General features: G+C 41.7%; 1 protein-coding gene and 1 pseudogene across 8 annotated transcripts in view; one reads left to right on the forward strand and one right to left on the reverse strand.

Annotated features, from left to right (window-relative positions):
- Positions 1-250: 250 nt before the first annotated feature.
- pcif1 (phosphorylated CTD interacting factor 1) overlaps positions 251-19153 on the forward strand; it is a 138997-nt gene continuing 120094 nt past the window's right edge. For 6 of the 8 annotated variants that reach the window (XR_011882704.1, XR_011882703.1, XR_011882705.1 and 3 more), the window contains exons 1-2: positions 251-383; positions 16466-16611. Coding sequence is in view for 5 of the 8 variants with exons in the window: in XM_072239246.1 (XP_072095347.1) it covers positions 16482-16611 (130 nt within the window). In the remaining 3 variants the exon portion in view is untranslated. Of the gene's footprint in view, positions 384-3364; positions 3904-16465; positions 16612-19153 lie in introns of all 8 variants that reach the window. The other 2 variants (XM_072239263.1, XM_072239253.1) reach the window with 2 other exon arrangements.
- LOC140210501 (piggyBac transposable element-derived protein 4-like) lies at positions 7005-8186 on the reverse strand (annotated as a pseudogene).

The raw sequence follows: 19153 nt of genomic DNA on the forward strand, positions 1-19153 counted from the left end.
ACAACACAACCCCACCCATGTTCAACAAACCACCCTCCCGAACCCTGTTTATTTTGATGACGTACCCTGCCGGAGCAGCAGCCAATCGCCAAACCGCTGGTTCTTCAGCGGCATCCCCATCCAATCAGATGAAGCGAAGATCGCCCTCTCGGCTTGAGCAACGAGTGCATTTGTTGCCGACGCCTACTGCCCCGCCAATCGGTGCCCGCGCTCCTTCCTGGCGCGAGCCAATCAGCGGGGGAGCCCCGACGCTGCGCGCCTGCGCGGGGGCCGGCGCGGCGCTCCGAAACACAAGATGGAGGCGGCGGTGGCTGAGCGGTGAAGCGGAGGCGGGATCAGCAACGAGGTGGTTCGGTGTCGAGCCTCTCCTATCTGCATAGCCGGTAATCGGGCCGCGCATAGCACCAGCACACGCCGCATGACGAGCACGGCACCACGCACCTCACCAGTGGTCCGTCATTTGCCGCCCAAAAGCGGGAAGGAGAGAGCCGGGGGGTGGGGGGGACGGTGGCGGCAAGCGGGCGGGCTCCCTGCCACCGTCGCCATTTTGAGGCTTTTCCAGTGACGCCGCTCGGGAGCGCGGTCTGCTCTTCCCGCTGACGCTGATGCTCTGTCCTCATTCGGTCGGGAACTGTGTCCGATCTCGGGGGCCGCACTCCGCACTCGGTGCCCGAAGCGGCCCTAGAGTTTTGCGCTGCGCTGCTTGCACGCGAGCCTTCCCCCTGGCTCGCTCAACCTGCGGCCGAGGATCTGGGCGGGCGGCATAGCCAGAGCATGCGCAGTCAGGCGCCAACCGCGCAGCGGCTCCATTGAGTGGCGCGGGCGCGCGGAGTGGGAGCGGAGGAGGAGGATGGGTGATGGGAGGGGGAGGGGTGAGGGTGGGGTGACGGGGGGTGGCGGCTTGTGGGGCGGAATGTGTGGGGGGGTCGCTTGTGGGGCGGAATGTGTGTGTGGGGGGGTCGCTTGTGGGTCGGAATGTGTGGGGGTGTCGCTGGTGGGTGGGAATATGTGTGTTGGGGGTCGCTTGTGGGGCGGAATGTGGGTGTGTGTGGGGGTCGCTTGTGGGTCGAAATGTTGGGCGGGGGGTCGTTTGTGGGTGGGAATTTGGGGGTGTCACTTGTGGCCGGAATATGTGTAGGGGGTCGCTTGTGGGCCGGAATGTGTTTGGGGGGGGTCGCTTGTGGGCCGGAATGTGTTTGGGGGGGGGTCGCTTGTGGGCCGGAATGTTTGGGGGGGGTCGCTTGTGGGCCGGAATGTGTTTGGGGGGGGTCGCTTGTGGGCCGGAATGTGTTTTGGGGGGGGGGTCGCTTGTGGGCCGGAATGTGGGAGGGGGGTCGCTTGTGGGCCGGAATGTGGGAGGGGGGTCGCTTGTGGGCCGGAATGTGGGAGGGGGGGTCACTTCTGGGCCACAGTGTGTTGGGGGGTGGTCGCTTGTGGGCCGGAATGTGGGAGGGGTGTGTTGCTTGTGGGCCAGAATGTGGGAGGGGGGTGTTGCTTGTGGGCCAGAATGTGGGGGGGGCCACTTGTGGGTTGTGTATGGGACAGGTGATCAAGATGTGAAGGAGGGGTTATGGGGGCCCTTGTGGGTCCGGTGATTGGGGTATAAGGGACTGGCAATGGGGCAGGTGTATGAGGGAGGCTGAGGTTTGGATGATTGGAGGGAGGGGTGGAGAGTGTGTATATAGTTATAGTTGTACTTTATTGATCCTGGGCGAAATTGGTTTTCGTTACAGTTGCACCATAAATAGTGAAATAGTAATAGTAAATTATGCCAGGAAATAAGTCCAGGTCCAGCCTATTGCCTCAGGGTGTCTGACCCTCCAAGGGAGGAGCTGTAAAGTTTGATGGCCACAGGCAGGAATGACTTCCTATGATGCTGTGTGTTGCATCTCGGTGGGATGAGTCTCTGGCTGAATGTACTCCTGTGCCCAACCAGTACATTATGTAGTGGATGGGAGATATTGTCCAAGATGGCATGCAACTTGGACAGCATCCTCTTTCCAGACACCACCGACAGAGAGTCTAGTTCCATCCCCACAACATCGCTGGCCTATCTAGATGAGTAGTGAACAAGGCAGGTGAAGGGAGAGGGTTGTCTTGTGTTATTTCCAGGAGTGTGAATGTTTAGGGTGCATGACCATTGATGTCTGAGTGGGTTAGGATGGGTTGCTGTGCTGTGCCAGTGGTGACTGGATGAGAAAAGCTTTGGACGTCAGAGACCAGTTATTGGAAGTCGGGGAGACTGGGTTTGTTGTGATGTATGAAAGGCAGAGTTAGAGTTGGTAACTTTTTTTTAAACTGGATGTTGGGCATTCATTTGTCACTTGACATTAAGTTGTCCCTGACCAACTAGTAGTTTTTATGGTTGCCGTTACTGCAGCTAACCTTTTATTCCAGATATTTTATGGGAGTTCTTTCAGAGAGATTCAACACTACTTTGCCATAACTGATCTGACTGATTTCAACCCTTCATCCTGTCCATCCAAGATTACCGTTTACCTCCATACTTACCAAGTTTGTATCATTGACCCAACTTCCCTTTGGGAAGTTTCCCTTAAGATCAGTCAAAGGGAGGGAAAATACATTTGTCTTTAATGGCCATCATTTTATTTCATAGACTTGATACCAAGTTCTTAGTTCTTCCACATTGCAATGTAGATGAGCAATAAATGCTGCTCTTGCCAGTGTCCTCTGACTTCATAAGTTGGGGTGGAGTAGCCCGGGTTTCCTTGGATGGCACAGTGATGTAGCAGTTACCATTGCTGCCCCAGTTCCAGTGACTGGTGCATCTCATCTTGTGTGGTGTTTTATATTCTCTACATGATTGCATTGGTTTCCTCCCACAAAAGGTGCTTTGTTAATTTAATTGGCTGCTGTAAATTGACCCAAGTGTAGTGGGGACATAGAATTGGAGTGAAGTTGATGAGCTTAAGAGGGAAAATGTTACCAGAAAGTAAATAAGGGAATGGGAATGCTGTGAGAGCTGGCATAGACTAAATGAGTTAAGTCTTCCCATGAAGTATGAACTTGTTTCAGTCCCTGGATCATTAATGTGTTTTCATAACTACAGTGCTGCTATTTCCTAAATAAAGACTACCTTGCATTTAAAAATAGTATCTTGCAAGTTTATTTCTTTGTACATGGTATGTAGATTTGGATGATCTCCGCCATTCCCATCCCACTGGAAAACAGTTAAATTTATCAGATAGATATAAAGAAATATAATATTTCCAGTGGGATATAATTATTAATTAGAGAGAATGGAAACAGGAGCTTTGGCCTGCTGAGGTCATATCTACCATTTTGCACCCATTTGTACTAATCCTACATTAATCCCATTTCTTTATTCTCACACTCTCATCAGCTTCTCCCAGATTCTCTTACCACCTCAATAGAGGCAATGTGCAGTGGCTAAATAACCTACCAATCTGCATAACTTTGGAATGTGGGAAGAAGCTGGAGCACGTGGAGGAAGCCCAGGCTGTCAGGAAGAAAGTGTAAACACAGACAGCGCCTTTGGTCTTGTGAGGCAGCAGCTCTACTAACTGCCATAGTGCTGCTTGGATTTAGAAAACTGTGGTCCAATTTATACAAAAAATATTTTTTCTTGTACATGTATGGCTCTATTGTGTGTAAAGTTTATTCAATTTGTTGGAAATTCTAATGAGATTAGTCTTTCATTTGACTTGCTATGGCCGAGTACCAGCTAACTAGAAAGGTGAGGCATAAAAATAGATTTGAGACTGCTTTCACTGCCAAAACATTAACTTTTATTTGAATTTTACCAATGCTCAGTAGCTTATACATTACTGTCATTTTGTGTACTTTCAAAGGGATTAAAGAAAAGCCATTAGCCTATGCCTCTGTCCTTAATTGATGGGAAAAGTAATGGGTATCTTGAAGGTTGGTAGAAGTTCCATTATATTGTGTTTGAGTGATTGTAAACCATTTTAATGATTGAAACTGGTGAAACCTATGAAATTAGGCACAAAGTTGTATGCATATCATTCCTTTAAATGATTAATTTTCCAGATAAGTGACTAAGATTGTGTTGCTCATGTTCTTTTTTAATTGGCTGATCTAGGTGCTGAGTTACATGTATCAAATACACCACCATAGTTATTTTCTGGAGGTGTGGAATATTTCTAATCCTACTGTTAAAGTTAAACCAGGAGATCATATCTGATGCCATGAGGGATACAGAAGGGCATGTTGACAGCAGTACCAAATATACCCATGTGTATAACACAAAAAACACAACAATTTTACAATGTGTAGATCAAATCAAATAGCTGGAGATCTGTCACATGGATAATTGAAATTAATTGGGAAGAGTGGAAGGGTGTGGGAAGCGATGGCTCATCTTTAACAATAGCACAAATCAGTTTGAGTACTCAAGCCTCAACTGGAGCAAATGCAACTGTGTTCAGTCAGAATTCTGAAATGAAAAATCTATCTAAACACCTGAAATACCCACCATCATAAAATCCAGCCTTCAGCTAACTAAATTCATTTGAATGACATCAGGAGATACAACAAAAGGCATGGGACAGGCACTCGTGTTTAAGATTTGCATTCCAGACTGGCCTTGTTTTGAGACAAGCTGTTTCTTTACCATTGTGACTCAAACACTGATAAATTTTGTTCTGCTCACAAATAAGCACATAAAATTGAATCTAGTATATTATTACCCAGTGATTGGCAAATTGTCTGGTGTTGATGATGCTATCTGGTCAGTCCTGTTGTATAGTAATCTACTTATCACTGCCCCAGTTTGGGTTTCACAAGAATCCTTTAGCTCTAAACTGCACCGTTACCTTTTAATGAATCAACTTGCCATGACCAGTTTCTCATTCCCATCTGGTTAAACTGAAAATACTTGTAATTGGATGTGCCTTAGTCAATCATCTCAATCCCTAGGTATCACTTCTTTGGGCAAGGTATCTGCTGCTTCAATAATATTTCCTCCATTTTAAGATCAAAAATGGGAATGTCTGTTGATGGGGGCAATGTTCAGATTCATTCTCAACTCAGCAAATGAAGCAGGTCATGGCTTGCATGCATCAAGCTGTAAACAGTGTTCAGACATGAGCTCATAAGTGCCACACAGTGACCATACAATAAAAATGAGAGACATGCTAACTACCCAAGTTATTTAGTGTCATTACCATTGCTGAATGTCTCCCCATCAACATTCTGGAATCCCCATTGATCAGAAACTACTCACAAAATGAGTGGATCCATGAACAAGTGGGAGTCTGAGTGTCCTGTGGCAAGTGACACTACCACAATCAACAAGGCACAAGCTCGTTTGATAGTAGTTTCCACAGGTCTCAATATGTGAAAATCAAGAAAAATATTTGAGTTTTGTTGATAGCCTGTCCATCTTAAATGTTCTTTCCCTGAACTGCTGGTGCACAATGGCTTTTTTTACATAAGCTACTCCAACAGCACGTCCTTGATTTATGACCTCTACCCAAGAAGGGCAAAGGATTCATGTGCATGTGAGTGTTATCATTTGTAGGTTTCTGTCCAAATCTCACTGTCTTGGAAATAGTTATTTGGTCTGTATCTAACTCCTGAAATCGCCTCAATAGTATTTTAGGTGTACTTCTTTTGAAAGGGCTGCAGTAGTTCACGAAGACTCTATCAGGTTCTTGATGCTGGTACTGGATGGGCAATAGATGCAAAAAAAAAAAGGTGGAAATTTTGGAAATATTCAGTAGGGCATAATTAGAAACAATTATGTTTGTCTAGGACCCTTCATAGGCACTAGAAAAATAAGCAAGTTGTTTAGGTCACAATTTGGGAGCGGAAAGGGGAACTTGGTTTCAGAGGAGACAATAAATTCTGCCCTTGACAATGATATGCAGATCCTGAAAATGAATGAATAAAAGGCAGTGAGGTAAATTGTTAGTGCGAGTTCTTGCCTTTTAAAAATAAGGACCCATCAGCTTTATACTTTACCAGGTTTTGTATTCCAGATAAACAAAATAAAATTGGACTGTACTTGGAGCTGAATCTTTGGTTTTAGCTCCATGCATATAGTAGTACTTTCTCAGGCAGAAGATTGAAGTTATTACAGAGCAAAAGCATTGATGTTGATATTCTAGTCAGTACTTTATGTACTTTGTTCCTTCTGTGTTTACAGCAGCTGATGTTTCAGTGGCATTTCTTGCTTTTGTGGTGTACCTATGTTTTGAAGTACTCAGCAGGCTTTTGAGGTGCAGGATGTGAATCCATTGTATAGAGGATTTTGTTTATTTTCTAAATTTTAAAATCTAGTTATTATAGATTGTCATTAGAATTGTGAGAATTATTTTTTAAATTTATATTTAACTAATGTCAACATCAATATTTTTGTATGTGTAATAAAATAATAAGAGGAATAGACAGAGTGGATAGCCAGCGCCTCTTCCCCAGGGCACCACTGCTCAATGCAAGAGGACATGGCTTTAAGGTAAGGGGTGGGAAGTTCAAGGGGGATATTAGAGGAAGGTTTTTTACTCAGAGAGTGGTTGGTGCGTGGAATACACTGCCTGAGTCAGTGGTGGAGGCAGATACACTAGTGAAATTTAAGAGACCGTATGGAGGAATTTAAGGTGGGGGGTTATATGGGAGGCAGGGTTTGAGGGTCGGCACAACATTGTGGGCCAAAGGGCCTGTTCTGTGCTGTACTATTCTATGTTCTATGTAATGTCTATAGCTGCCATTTGGCTTGTTTTTCTTATTTCAAGTTCAGTTTATTGTCATTCAACTGTACACACTTAGACCACCAAACAAAACAATGTTCCTGCTGACCAAGGTACACCATACAGTACATATAACTCACACATATAACACAAAGTAATATAAGTTGAATACCCCTTACCCAAAATGCATGGGGCTGGGTGTATTTCAGATCTCAGATTTTTTTGGATTTTGAAATAAATTCACAATGAGATAGCTTGGGATCGCCATAAATTCTCACTGAATTTATGTACTTCTGGTAGACAGTTTTTGTCTTACACTTGTTCGTCACAGATATGTTCCTAACAGTACAAATTATTACACATCATAAATATAATGAGTGCAGGGTAACAAAAGCAGCACAGCAGCCTCGGGGAAATACCTGAATCAAAGTACCTGACCAAGCTCATGAGATGTGAAGAAGTTGTCACAGGTCACATTGTGTCCTCTTAGCCTTTCTGTCATCTCTTAACACAACGCACATGCCTTGTTTTCTCTCCGAGGCTCCCCCAGCTGGCTTCCCAGTATATACTTGCATATTCTAATCACAACTGGAATGTGCATCACTGGCTGCCCATAAGTTTACTCCATATTTTCTTGGCTTGCTAGGCATGTACTGGCAGAAAGGACAGCGACCTGCAAAAACACAAAAAGGGGAATAGTCACTTGATAATCACAACCGATAGCATATGTATATTGAAGCAGTGATTAACTAGTCTTAACAATAAAAGGGCAGGCATTTATACCTCTGAATGGAACCAGTCTTTCATCCACTTTGGCCTCAGGGCCAGGGTTGTACATGAGAGGCAGCGTTCCACCCACTTGTCCCAGACATCCCTGATTGCTGTCAGTTTGTCAGTGACATGCCACGCAGGTCTTGTCTCAGGGTTGTTAAATCTGAGCACCGCCGATATGATACGGAACATTTCCAGGGACATGGTGGTACGAAAAATTGGTCTTCCCGTCTCAGCATTCCAAAGACTAGAAGCAGCCTCACCTCAGGACCTATACACACCAGCCAGTATTAGAAGCCACATGTAGGTTAGTCACATCCATGGTCTTCTATTTTTGACTGTACTGTTTAATCCCCTCCCTGTTAGTCATGTCAATGACAATTTTTTCAATGGCTGGAGGGAGGAAGAGTTGGAAAGTTGATAAAATGTCGGATGCATGGGAAGTAGCCAGTCTTGTGGGTCCTGGAGTTATTTGACGTCTTCTGCTGCCATCCTGCCTGCAACCTGTTAGGGAAGTGAGGACCAACTGATTGTGTTATCCTTGGACATAAATGTCTCCTTTGCTGCCTGCTCCTCTCTCTCAGAGTCATCTTCATCTGAGAGGCTGTAATCAGAGTTTTCCTCTGTGTTGTCCTCTGACATTTCCTCCTCCAAATCACTGTCTGCTTGCTCATCTTGTAAGACCAAATCAATGACCTCTTGGACAGTAAGTCTTGCTGCCATGACCTCAGTCACTGAAATGGCAGCTCAGATACCTTTATAGTCTTATGATATATGATCATGCCTATGCTGTTTTACTCTTTCACTGTTTCGAGATTCCCCCATGACACTTCAAAGACCAACAGGTGCTTGTCTTGGTGGGAACACAGGCATTTCTTGTGACAGTGTCAAAGTCCCCCTTAAACTCTGTCACTACTGTCTCATAAAAAATATACACAGACATGGCATGTACAGTTTCAAGATTCCCTAAAACACCCATTTTCCTTAATCTGACCCACACTGGTGGATCTAAAATCCATTTCAATAGATACGGGTCAAATTTGACCCGGAATAGCCTCAATGTACAAAAATTTGTAGCACATGTACGAAAGTTTTAAAATTAGTTTTTAAATATTTTCATTTTTGGGCATTTTGGGTCACTTTAGGAAAAGTCAACAAATTTCGGCTAAAAAATGGCATTTAGGGTAGTTTTACTGCTGTCAAATGTCAAAACGGGTCAAATTTGACCCGAACAATATGTACAGTTTAAAAAATACTGCAATCAGCCTGCTGAATATTTACAATTACCTTCAATTTTTAGTTTGTTAAGCGACATATGTACACTCCCAACAGTGATGAATCCATTCTTTCAATACGTGATCGAGATCTTTATTTTTCACTTTATGCAGTGTTTTACTATTTTTCATTAACTTCTGTTCATTACATATGTGAGTTCACTTCTCAGAACTGTCTGTGGTGTTCAGAGACCTGCACATAGTCTGGGTACCTTCCCAGCGCCTTGTGGAATTTTCCATTTGTGACATTATGTCAGCACTTTAAAAAAAAAATCTGGATTTCAGAGCTTTTCGGCTTTTTGGATTTTTTCAGATGAGGGTTACTCAAGCTGTATTACCACAAATAATAAGATGTATATATGATACAAGCTTAAAAAGTAAACAGTATAACGCTACTGGCACTTCCTACGTGTTGGCAGAAAGTTCAGTGGTCATACAGCCTGGTGGAAGAAGTTGGTTCCCATACTTGCAGTTCTTGTCCTAATGCTTCGGTACCTCCTGCCTTTTACTGAAATTATCTAAAATGTTAAAGAACAAAACCACAGTCAAAGTAATAAGAAGCCTCCTAGAAGATCGTAGATTTTATGTAGAAATGAATGGAATTAAGAGTAGGTGGCGTCCACAAAAGAACGGACTACCACAGGGATCAGTCCTGGCACCTCTACTATTTAATGTCTACTCAAATGATCAACCAACCTTTCCTAACACGCAGGTTTATCTATGCAGACTACCTCTGCATAACAACACAAGCTAACTCCTTCCTGTGCCCACTACTATCATTTACGGACTTGCAGGCATTGCTCCCCCAGAGATCTGAAGACACACTACAACAAATATTGGAAAAAGGTAAACAGAACTTGGATCCACGGCACCCACTATACCATCATGTGCCAGTTTCCAACCGCCTAAAATTGAGGAGAAGTTTTGCTACAGTGGAGGAACTACTGCACAGAACATCCCCCAAAACATACAGGATTGACCTCCGGCAACAGACAGGAGCCAGAACACCATCAAACAATACAGTGTAAGACCCCACGGAGATGTTACCAGACGGGGCACTGCCTGGCAGACGGAAGTGGTGTGCTCTCAACAGAGCGAAAGCGGGAGTTTGTAGGATGGGAGACAATATGGTGAAGTGGAGTTTAAAGACCAACGAATCCTGTGAGTGTGGCGAAAGGGTGCAGAACATTGAACATGTTCTGTGCAACTGCCCACTCTCACCTGTTTTAGCTGACTTTGACCTGCTCAACATCAACCAAACAACACTAGAGTGGCTGGCTGTCTAGTGTGACAAGCTATGATGATGACCTCCTGCCTGATGATAGAGGTCAGAGATTGTTGCATGGATGGGATGCATTGACAATTTTAAGGACTCTGTACACAGCACCGCTGATAATTATCTTTGATGGGTGGAAGAGACCCAGGTGACCCTCTCAGCATCCGCACAATTCTTTGTAGGGACTTTCAGATGCCTTGCAATTCCCGTAGTAGACAGTGCTGCAGCTGGTCAGGGCACACTCCATGGTGTTCCAGTTAAGATTTGTTAAAACTGGGATTGGGGGAGGGGGGCGGGGAAGATGGCCTCATTCGCATCAATCTCATCAGGAAACTGAAACACTTGTACTTTCTTGGACAAAGCTGTGGTGTTGAGGAACTGGTGAGACCATCCCTTATGTGCAATCCCAGAAACTTGGTGCTCCTAACTCCACGGAGGAGCTGTGCATGTGGATTGATGAATGCACCTTCCTCCAGTACACAGTCATCTCTTTGGTCATGTCCATGTTGAGACTCAAGTTGTGGTCACACTATTCTACCAGCCGCTCCACCTCTTCTCTATGCCATCTTGTCGTTGTTGATGAGGCCAACTACTGTTGTGTCATCAGTGAAATTTCCATCCTAAGTCACAGTATTAACAGTATCTAAAGTCATGTTATAGAAGCTTGACAAACTTCTGGCTGATCTCAACTGATTGAAGTGACAATATATCCATTGGGTATGAAACTGAACATTTACTTCACTTAATTTTTGAAAGAATAGACTAAATAATTCTAGATTTATAGCAGATGGTCTTGGAAATGCTCATCAGATAGCATCATCAAAGAATCATCAAAATTAAAGGTTTAGTAATTGCTTCAGAATTTTATGGTGACAAGTGGTATTATTTCATCAAAGGAGCTGAACACCTGAAGGACTTGTATTTACAGAGTTCTTGTCTGGAAAAGCAAAAGAAAAGAAGACCAGTGGTGTCTTCCTTTTTTGAAAGCACTTCCCTTCTCTTTCCTTGGCCTTGTCATTTTGTTCCCTGTGGCATTTGGAAGTGTTCAGAAACAGTTTGAATTTATTTACTTATGCATAATACTTATTGGGTTGACATTTAGAGTTAGGTATGAGACATAAGGACATGTATTTCTGACTCGAGCTTGCCGCATTGGACATGTATGATACAAAATTATTATGCTGTGTCCCCACAGCAAAAAAAAGAGATAGTGTATTATCTTTAGTTTCCTTGTAGATTAATTAATTTAGTTGGAGTATGGTCACTTCAATGTGCCTTCAATGAATTTGTATTGGCAGTCATGGAATGGAAAATAATCACTCCACACTTAAGATCGTAGTGCAAGAATTGCAAGCTTATTTTTGGATTTGATAGGAGGTGAAAGTTTCAAACAGATAATTGAATCAGACCAAGTAGTTGTGGATAATGATATTAACAGAACACAGAATCAAGTCAAAAAAAATTGGAGGATAGCAGTTGTTAAACTTCATGATTTAAGGAATTGGATTTCGGTTTCGTTAACAACATTGACAACAATTAGCAATTTTACTTTGATTATTATAAGTGTAGAAAATCGGTTTTTCAATCATCCTGAGACAGTGGGAAAAAGTTAAATCAAAATGAAGAACGTGCTTCAGTTTCTGTGGATTGGATTATTGCTCGCACATCTGTCATGTTGAATAATTTACTATATATTTGTTTTAGACACAATATGATAAATTATGAGGCATCACAATAGATATGGAGTCTTAAAGATGATGTGCAATGATTTAGTTAGCATAGGTGCTTTTAAAAAAAAGCTTGGACATAATCCAGTTTTGTATTTTCAATGTCCATTTTGAGGGTGATCATGTAAATTAATGTTTGGATGTGCGTTTTGGGATGGAGATAGAATGCTACATCTGTAATTTTGATAGCACAGGGAAGTTGAAGTGCCAGTGAGACTCATGTAGGGGTGGTTAGTTTCTCAAAATGCAGTAATATTGTATAATTGAAGTGCAACAAATACCAGTAAGAAGTAAGGCAGAGAACTGAGTTCAGGTTCAGTCCCTTTTCTGTGTGTTTCATAGTCATACTTTATTGATCCCGGGGGAAATTGGTTTTTGTTACAGTTGCACCATAAATAATTAAATAGTAATAAACCATAAATAATTAAATAGTAATATGTAAATTATGCCAGGAAATAAGTCCAGGACTGGCCTATTCGCTCAGGGTGTCTGACCCTGTGCCATTTCTTGTGCCATTGGGCCACCTTAGGTGCTGTCTGTGTGCAGTTTTCATGTTCTACTTGTGACTGCATCTGATTCTTCTGTGTGCTCCTATTTCCTCACATATCCCAAAAGTATGCAGTTTATCAGGTTAATTGGACGCCAAATAAATGCCTCAAGAATGAAGATGACCAGAATCTGGAGGAGTTAATGAGAATATGGGGAGGATAAAATAAGTTAAAAGTAGTACTGTATCAGTGTAAATGGGTGTTTGATGGTTAGTGTGGGTGGCCATATCTCTGTAACTCAAATAATCTGGATGCTAAGAGTGAGTATTGACAAATTTATATCAGTATTGTCTAATGAGCTCTAGCTTCCAGAGAATAATGTTCTTTTGATATCATCCTGCATTTCACTGTTCAATAACGTTAAGGTTTACTTTGAACCCTGCAAAATAAAGTAACAACGATGGAAAAATGCATGTAAAACAACAATTAATTCCATATGAATGTTGTCTTACTATTGGGACAAGAAATGTAAGTAATGGTTTAAGTTGAAAATCTGGTACTAAATATGTATAGTTCCTCCATTATTTTATTTCTTGGATGTTTGAATCCATATATATTTCAAGTTGAATGGTTGTGAAAGCTAGTCTTTTTTTGGCGTCTGCCTGCTTGCATGCGAGTCTGTGCGTCTGCATGTGCCTGCATGCGTGTGTCCGTGATGATGTCTTTTTCATGGCTTTTACAAGGCGCGGAGCGAGAGTGAGAGAGAGACTGTGTGGCGCGCCACTCCTCACACAAACATTTTCGCAGTATTTTCCCTTTATTTTACGAGGTCGAGTTGCGATCTCAATACTCAACCCGGCACGGATGGAAAGCGTACTTGGGAGCGGACCCGACTAGTTTCGAACCCGGGAACCTCCGCTCCCAGGTCCGGCGCCGATGTCGTTGCGCCACCAGCCGGCCCAAGGCTAGTCTTTTTTTGTACAGATGATCACATAGTTCTAGACTTCCCAAATGCCGTAAAACAGGGAAAAACACTCAGCAGCTCAGGCAGCAACTGTGGAGAGATAAATGATTTTTTATCCAAGCTATGTGTTCTTCTGTTTTACTTTTTAGTTGCTCTCATTGAAAGTAAAAGGGTTCCTAGAGTAGTTAAATTCCACCCAAAGTAGGAACATTTTGCACAAATTGTGATTGCTGGAAGTGAAGCACTGCTTGGTGTTTTTTGGAGGAGGAACCAAATAGTTTTTCTGAAGCAAATGCATGTGGTTCTGGTAATGCCACTTTAAGCTACAGAGGATAAGAATGAGAAGTCACTTTGGCAGGACTGGAGGGAAAAAAAGTGATTTTTTTTTCTCCAGTCCTGCCAAAGGATCTTGGCTAGAAACATCGACTGTACTTTTTTTTCCATAGATGCTGCCTGGCCTGCTGAGTTCCTCTAGCATTTTGTGTGTTTCTTAGATTTCCAGCATCTGCAGATTTTCTCTTGTTGTATTATGCTGCACTATTTTAATAAAGAAAATAAGATTACTAGTTTAATCACAGTTAGCAGTACACCTTTGTCCCGTTGAATTTCAAATGTATTGTGACCTAAGGGAATTATATTGTTTAAATGTTACTAAATTGAACAGATTGAAGGCTACTGTGTCAATCTTTTACCATAAAGTTACCGTTGAGTTCTTTTACTTTTTTTCAGTGTATCTTTTGACCACAAACTGGTAATAAATTTTCTGCAACAATGCATAAACAAAATAACTTGTAGAATTAGAAACCATCTTTAGTTACAAGAAACTGTATCTTTGGAACGCCGCTACATTTTATGTACTTGATCTATTGGAATAGTAGAAATATGAAATACAGGACTTGGTATTTGCTAAAATAACCGCAGGGATTTTCTTTAAGTAGTGAATTTATACATATAGTGCTAGTGTTATCTAAATAGCAAATTCATTAGCTAAATTGTTATCCCACTACATAATGATCTTTGGAAATCTATGAAAATGACAATCTTGACTGCCAATTTTATTTTCCTGATAGACTAATTTACCCTGCAACTTCAAACTCTGAAACTTTCCATTCCTCCTATATCCCTGTATTGTTTCCTGGAAACCCCCTAAGGTGGCATAATGCCTCACAGTCTAGAAACCCAGATTCAATCCCAACCTTGGCTATCTGTGTGGAGTTTGCAGGTTGTGTCTGTGACTGCATGGGTTTTCCTGGTATATCCTGGTATCTTCCCATGTGCTAAAGTGTACTGGCTGATAGATGAATTTTTGATATATTAATTGATCAAGTTAAATTGACCCTATTGTAGCTGGACGATAGGAGAATCAGTTAGGATGGGAAGGTTGTTGATGAGGATGCATGAAGAAGAGAGGTTATTGTAGAAGATGCCCAGTGTTGGTACTGACATGGTGGGCTGAAGGGTCTATTTCTAGATGTATGAGACTTCTGGGATTGAAGGGATCTCAGAATTAATCCCCATAGTGCTAAGGTTCAGTAGTTAAATTATATTTATTAAAATTCTGCAACCTATGTAATTCTTGTATTGCATTATGCAAATACATTGGATTCCAGTTAATTGGGACACAACAGGACCAATACCTTTTGGCCCAATTAAGTGGTTGCTCCAATTAGTCAAAGTGTCATGGAAATAGTTAAAAAGGTATAAAAAGACAAGCTACCATTTAACTGAGTAGCAAATTATGAAACACAAAACAAATTAGAACACTACCAATGCTACTACAGTACTTGAAAACTATGTATTTGTTCCTAATAAGTTATTGACATGAATTCATCCAATGTACAATGCCATATTCTTTTGATTGACTGTAAATGAACAAAATTACGCAGACTCCTAGTTCAGATAATGGACTGCATTCATACAATTGTTTTCAGCAATTACATCCTCAAAATCTTCATTTTCTTTGTAACATTCAAGATGATTGTCGATGCCTTTAAATTCTTTGTAGTTTCCAACTTGTTAAATTAGTGAAATAGTTTCATTTTCAGTCTGGTAATCTCTGGCATCTCGAAGTCTGAATGTTTGAAACCACAGTGAGTGAAACAGTTCTAAATTGTCACTTCTTATTTCTTGCCAACTACCAGTAGCAAAAATTAATGCTTTTTTTTAACACGCACAACTGATGCTATTTAAAAACTGTTCACCCTAAGCACAGTGTAGTGAATTGAATTGACTATATTACTTACTTCCTTCGTATACATGAGGAGTAAAAACCTTTACGTCTCTGTCTAAATGTGCAATGTACAGTTGATAGTAGTTTATAATAAATAGTATGTACAACAGGATAGTCAATATAACATAGAAATATAGTTGTGTCAACATGAGTTAATTAGTCTGATGTCCTGGTGGAAGAAGCCATCCCGGAGTCTGTTGGTCCTGGCTTTTATGCTGCAGTACCATTTCCCGGATGGTAGCAGCTGGAACATTTTGTGGTTGGGGTGACTCGGGTCCCCAATGATCCTTCGGGCCCTTTTTACACACCTTTCTTTGTAAATGTCCTGCATGCTAGGAAGTTCACATCTACAGATGTGCTGGGCTGTCTGCACCACTCTCTGCAGAGTCCTGTGATTGGGGGAAGTACAGTTTCCATACCAGACAATGATGCAGCCAGTCAGGATGCCAAACGGCCACACAAATTCACGCAAAAGACAATAGTTAGAAACTGGTAAGTGTCCTGTTCCAATTAAGGGGCATCATCTCCCAAATAAATGAAGGGAATCCTGGCTATTTCCTTGAGTAGTTTATTTCTTTAAGTGTTGTCCCAGATAAGTGGCTGTCTGGATTTACCAATGTCCCAATTAGCTGGAATCCACTCCCAACAATTATAGCAAAAAGCAATAAGGAATTTGGACTCAAGTCCTCAGTATTGGAGCATGTGCACTTAACCTTTGAACAATGATTTGATTTACCTTAAATAGATTGATACTAGACTCAAGGAAAGGCATGGATAGGTGACTGCTACAGAAAGCTCAATGTATTGGTGTTTGCTTTGTATCAATTTTCAAACTCTTAATGGAGAATGTGTTATTACTTTAACTATTAATTACTTGATACTTGTATCTTAACAATGGATATGATTTTTGTGTTTTAATATTTTAAGGTATTTAACTGGAAGTTTTACAGTTGGGCAACTAGTACAGATTCTGGCTTGAATAGAATGTTTGCTTCACAAAGTATGTCGTGGGGTAATTGTTGACTTGTCCTCTTAATTTGTAGGGCAGATACAAACAAAATGGCGAGTGAAAATCACAGCAGCCCTCAAGCAGGGGATCCCACAACAATGATCCGTCCAGCGAGTACTTCTGACCAAGGACAGCCCTCATCACCAAAGGCTGGCAAACCTTTGGTGCAGGATCTGCCAGGTGACAGCTAAGCCTCTGATTAATTCTCTCCTTGCTTCTATTTTTTAAGCTTTAATTTTGTCCCGTGTTCACTAGCTGAGTATTTCAGGTATTGCAAGTGGATCTGTGTCAATGGAAATGGCAGAGAAATTAACAAGTTTTTTTTCCCCTTTTCATGAAAGAAGGTGCAGAAAACTTGGAAATAGTGGAGGACTGTAAGTACAGAGTGAACAAGGATCGCAAAGAGATTCTACTTAGTAATTTTTTCGAGAAGTTAATGAGACTGAAAAGTGATACACCCTATCCTCGTTATATGGGGTGGATATGTTCCTCACAGTCGACACATAATGTGAATAATTATCTAAATGGAGGAAATAAGGATGTGTTCCAGAGCGCTTCCTAAATATGCTTTATCTGTAATTTATTCACATTTTCATACCAATACGACACAAAAGCAGTACCACAAGACAACATTTGTATTATATTTAATCAATTTAAGGTAATATTCAATGTAATAAATCATAGAAAGTTAACATCGTAGGGTGTACAGTACTCACCAACAGTGGCAGGTGTGTTCGCTCCGGGAGATAAGTGGTTGTTGTGGTGTCGGGCAGCTTTACATGGATAAGGTGGTTGGTTGTGGTCGTCAGGATCATATTAAGCACAGCAAGGGGTGAAGGAAGACTCACAGAACTCTTAGAACTGCCGGCTGCAGGAGATGACATGGATTTGAAGGAAGTGGTGAGGATTGTTTGCTTGGCAGCATTTTGCTTTTCAGCATAAATTTGCTTGTAGGGAAGAAGGGTTGACTGCAGGGAACGACTGAAATGCTGACTCCGTTCTAAACTTGGGTCCATGTTCATCGTCATTTGTGCCGAGTGTTCCGACTTCCACTATTCCCTCACCGTTAGTAAAGTCCTGGGATTTTCAAAATCATCTGTTGCTTGCAGCATCTGAGAGATAGTTCGCCGTAAAAAAAAACACGTCTTGAATGGGGATCACACCTTGGTCGAGTGGTTGAATCAGCGGTGTTGTGTTAGGCGGCAGGAAACACACTGTTATGTTAGGATGAATGCTGTCCAAATGTTTAGGATGGGCTGGTGCATTGTCAAGCAACAAAAGAACTTTAAAGACAAGATTCTGTTACCGGCAGTAGCATCCCAGAGCTGTGTTACCTTCAGCTGATGCAGCGCTGTTTATAATTTCCAACTTTTTTCAAGTGTTAAAGCGGTTCTCTGCCGCTCGGCTGATGACCCAGGACATGATATCGGATGTTTAGGAGGTATAGTTAAATATTTCAAGCACAAAATCACTGCACCGTAGGTTAAACCAACAAAAGTTTAAGAGCGCAAGATCGTGCATCTATACCTTGCCAAAACCAATGGGAGACTGGCAGGAGTGAGATTGTGAGGCCCGCACACCTGACTTGTATTGGTGGGAAAGCGGTGCTCCTCGCATAACTGTGAGTTTTGGATGCGTATAACAAGACGTTGGTAGAAATAGGTTCCTCGCGTAACTGTGAATCCGCATTGTCTGAAGATGCATATAACGAGGATAGGTGTAGATCACCAGGATCTAATGACCTGCATTCTAGGATATTAAAAGTGATGGCTAAGGATAGAGTGAAACCATTGGTTGTAATCACTCACAATTCTAGTGTGATATCCACAATTTGGACAGAAGCAAATATGTATACATATTTAAATTCAAAGTTCAAAGTAAATTTATTATCAAAATGTATATATGTCACCATATACTACCCTGAGTTTAATTTTCTTGTAGGCATTCGCAGAACAAAGAAATTCATTAGAATCAATGAAAAACTACACACAGAGAGTGACAAGCAACCAATATGCAAAAGAAGACAGCTTGTAAAATGCAAAAAAGGAATAAATAATAATAAAATAAGTGATACTGAAAACATGAATTGTAAAGTCCTTAAAAGTGAATCCATAGGTTGTGGGGTCTGCTCAGTGTTAAGGTGAGTGAATTCAGAAGCCTGATGGTTGAAGGGTAATAACTGTTCATCAACCTGAGGTTGTGGGACCTAAGGCTCCTCTACCACCTGCCCAATAGCAACAATTGAGAAGAGAGCGTGGCCTGGATGGTGGGGGTTTTTGATGATGGATGCTGCTTTCTTGTAGCAGTGCTCCTTGTAGATGTGCTCAAAGGTGAGGAAGGATTTTCCTCTGAAGGTCTGGGCTGTATCCATTACATTTTGTGGGTTTTTCCATACTTAGGCATTTTCTGGTCATGATGCAGTCAGTCAGGATATTTATTCTCCATTGTACATCTATAGCTCATGATGAATTTGCACAAGCCTCTAATAAAGTAGAAGCCTTCTTCGTGATATCACTTACATTATGGTCTCAGGACTACAGTGATAACACCAAGGAATTTAAAGTTACTGCCCTTTTCCACCTTCATTTCCCTGATGAGGACTAGCTCATGGGCCTTCAGTTTCTTGCTCATGTAGTTAATAATTAGCTCTTTGGTTTTGCTGATGTTGAGTGAGAGTTTGTTGTTGTGCCACTATTCAACCAGATTGTCAATCTCCCTGCTA

Source organism: Mobula birostris, chromosome 2 (genome assembly GCF_030028105.1).
Source record: "Mobula birostris isolate sMobBir1 chromosome 2, sMobBir1.hap1, whole genome shotgun sequence".
In the NCBI taxonomy this organism is placed as follows: Eukaryota; Metazoa; Chordata; class Chondrichthyes; order Myliobatiformes; family Myliobatidae; genus Mobula; species Mobula birostris.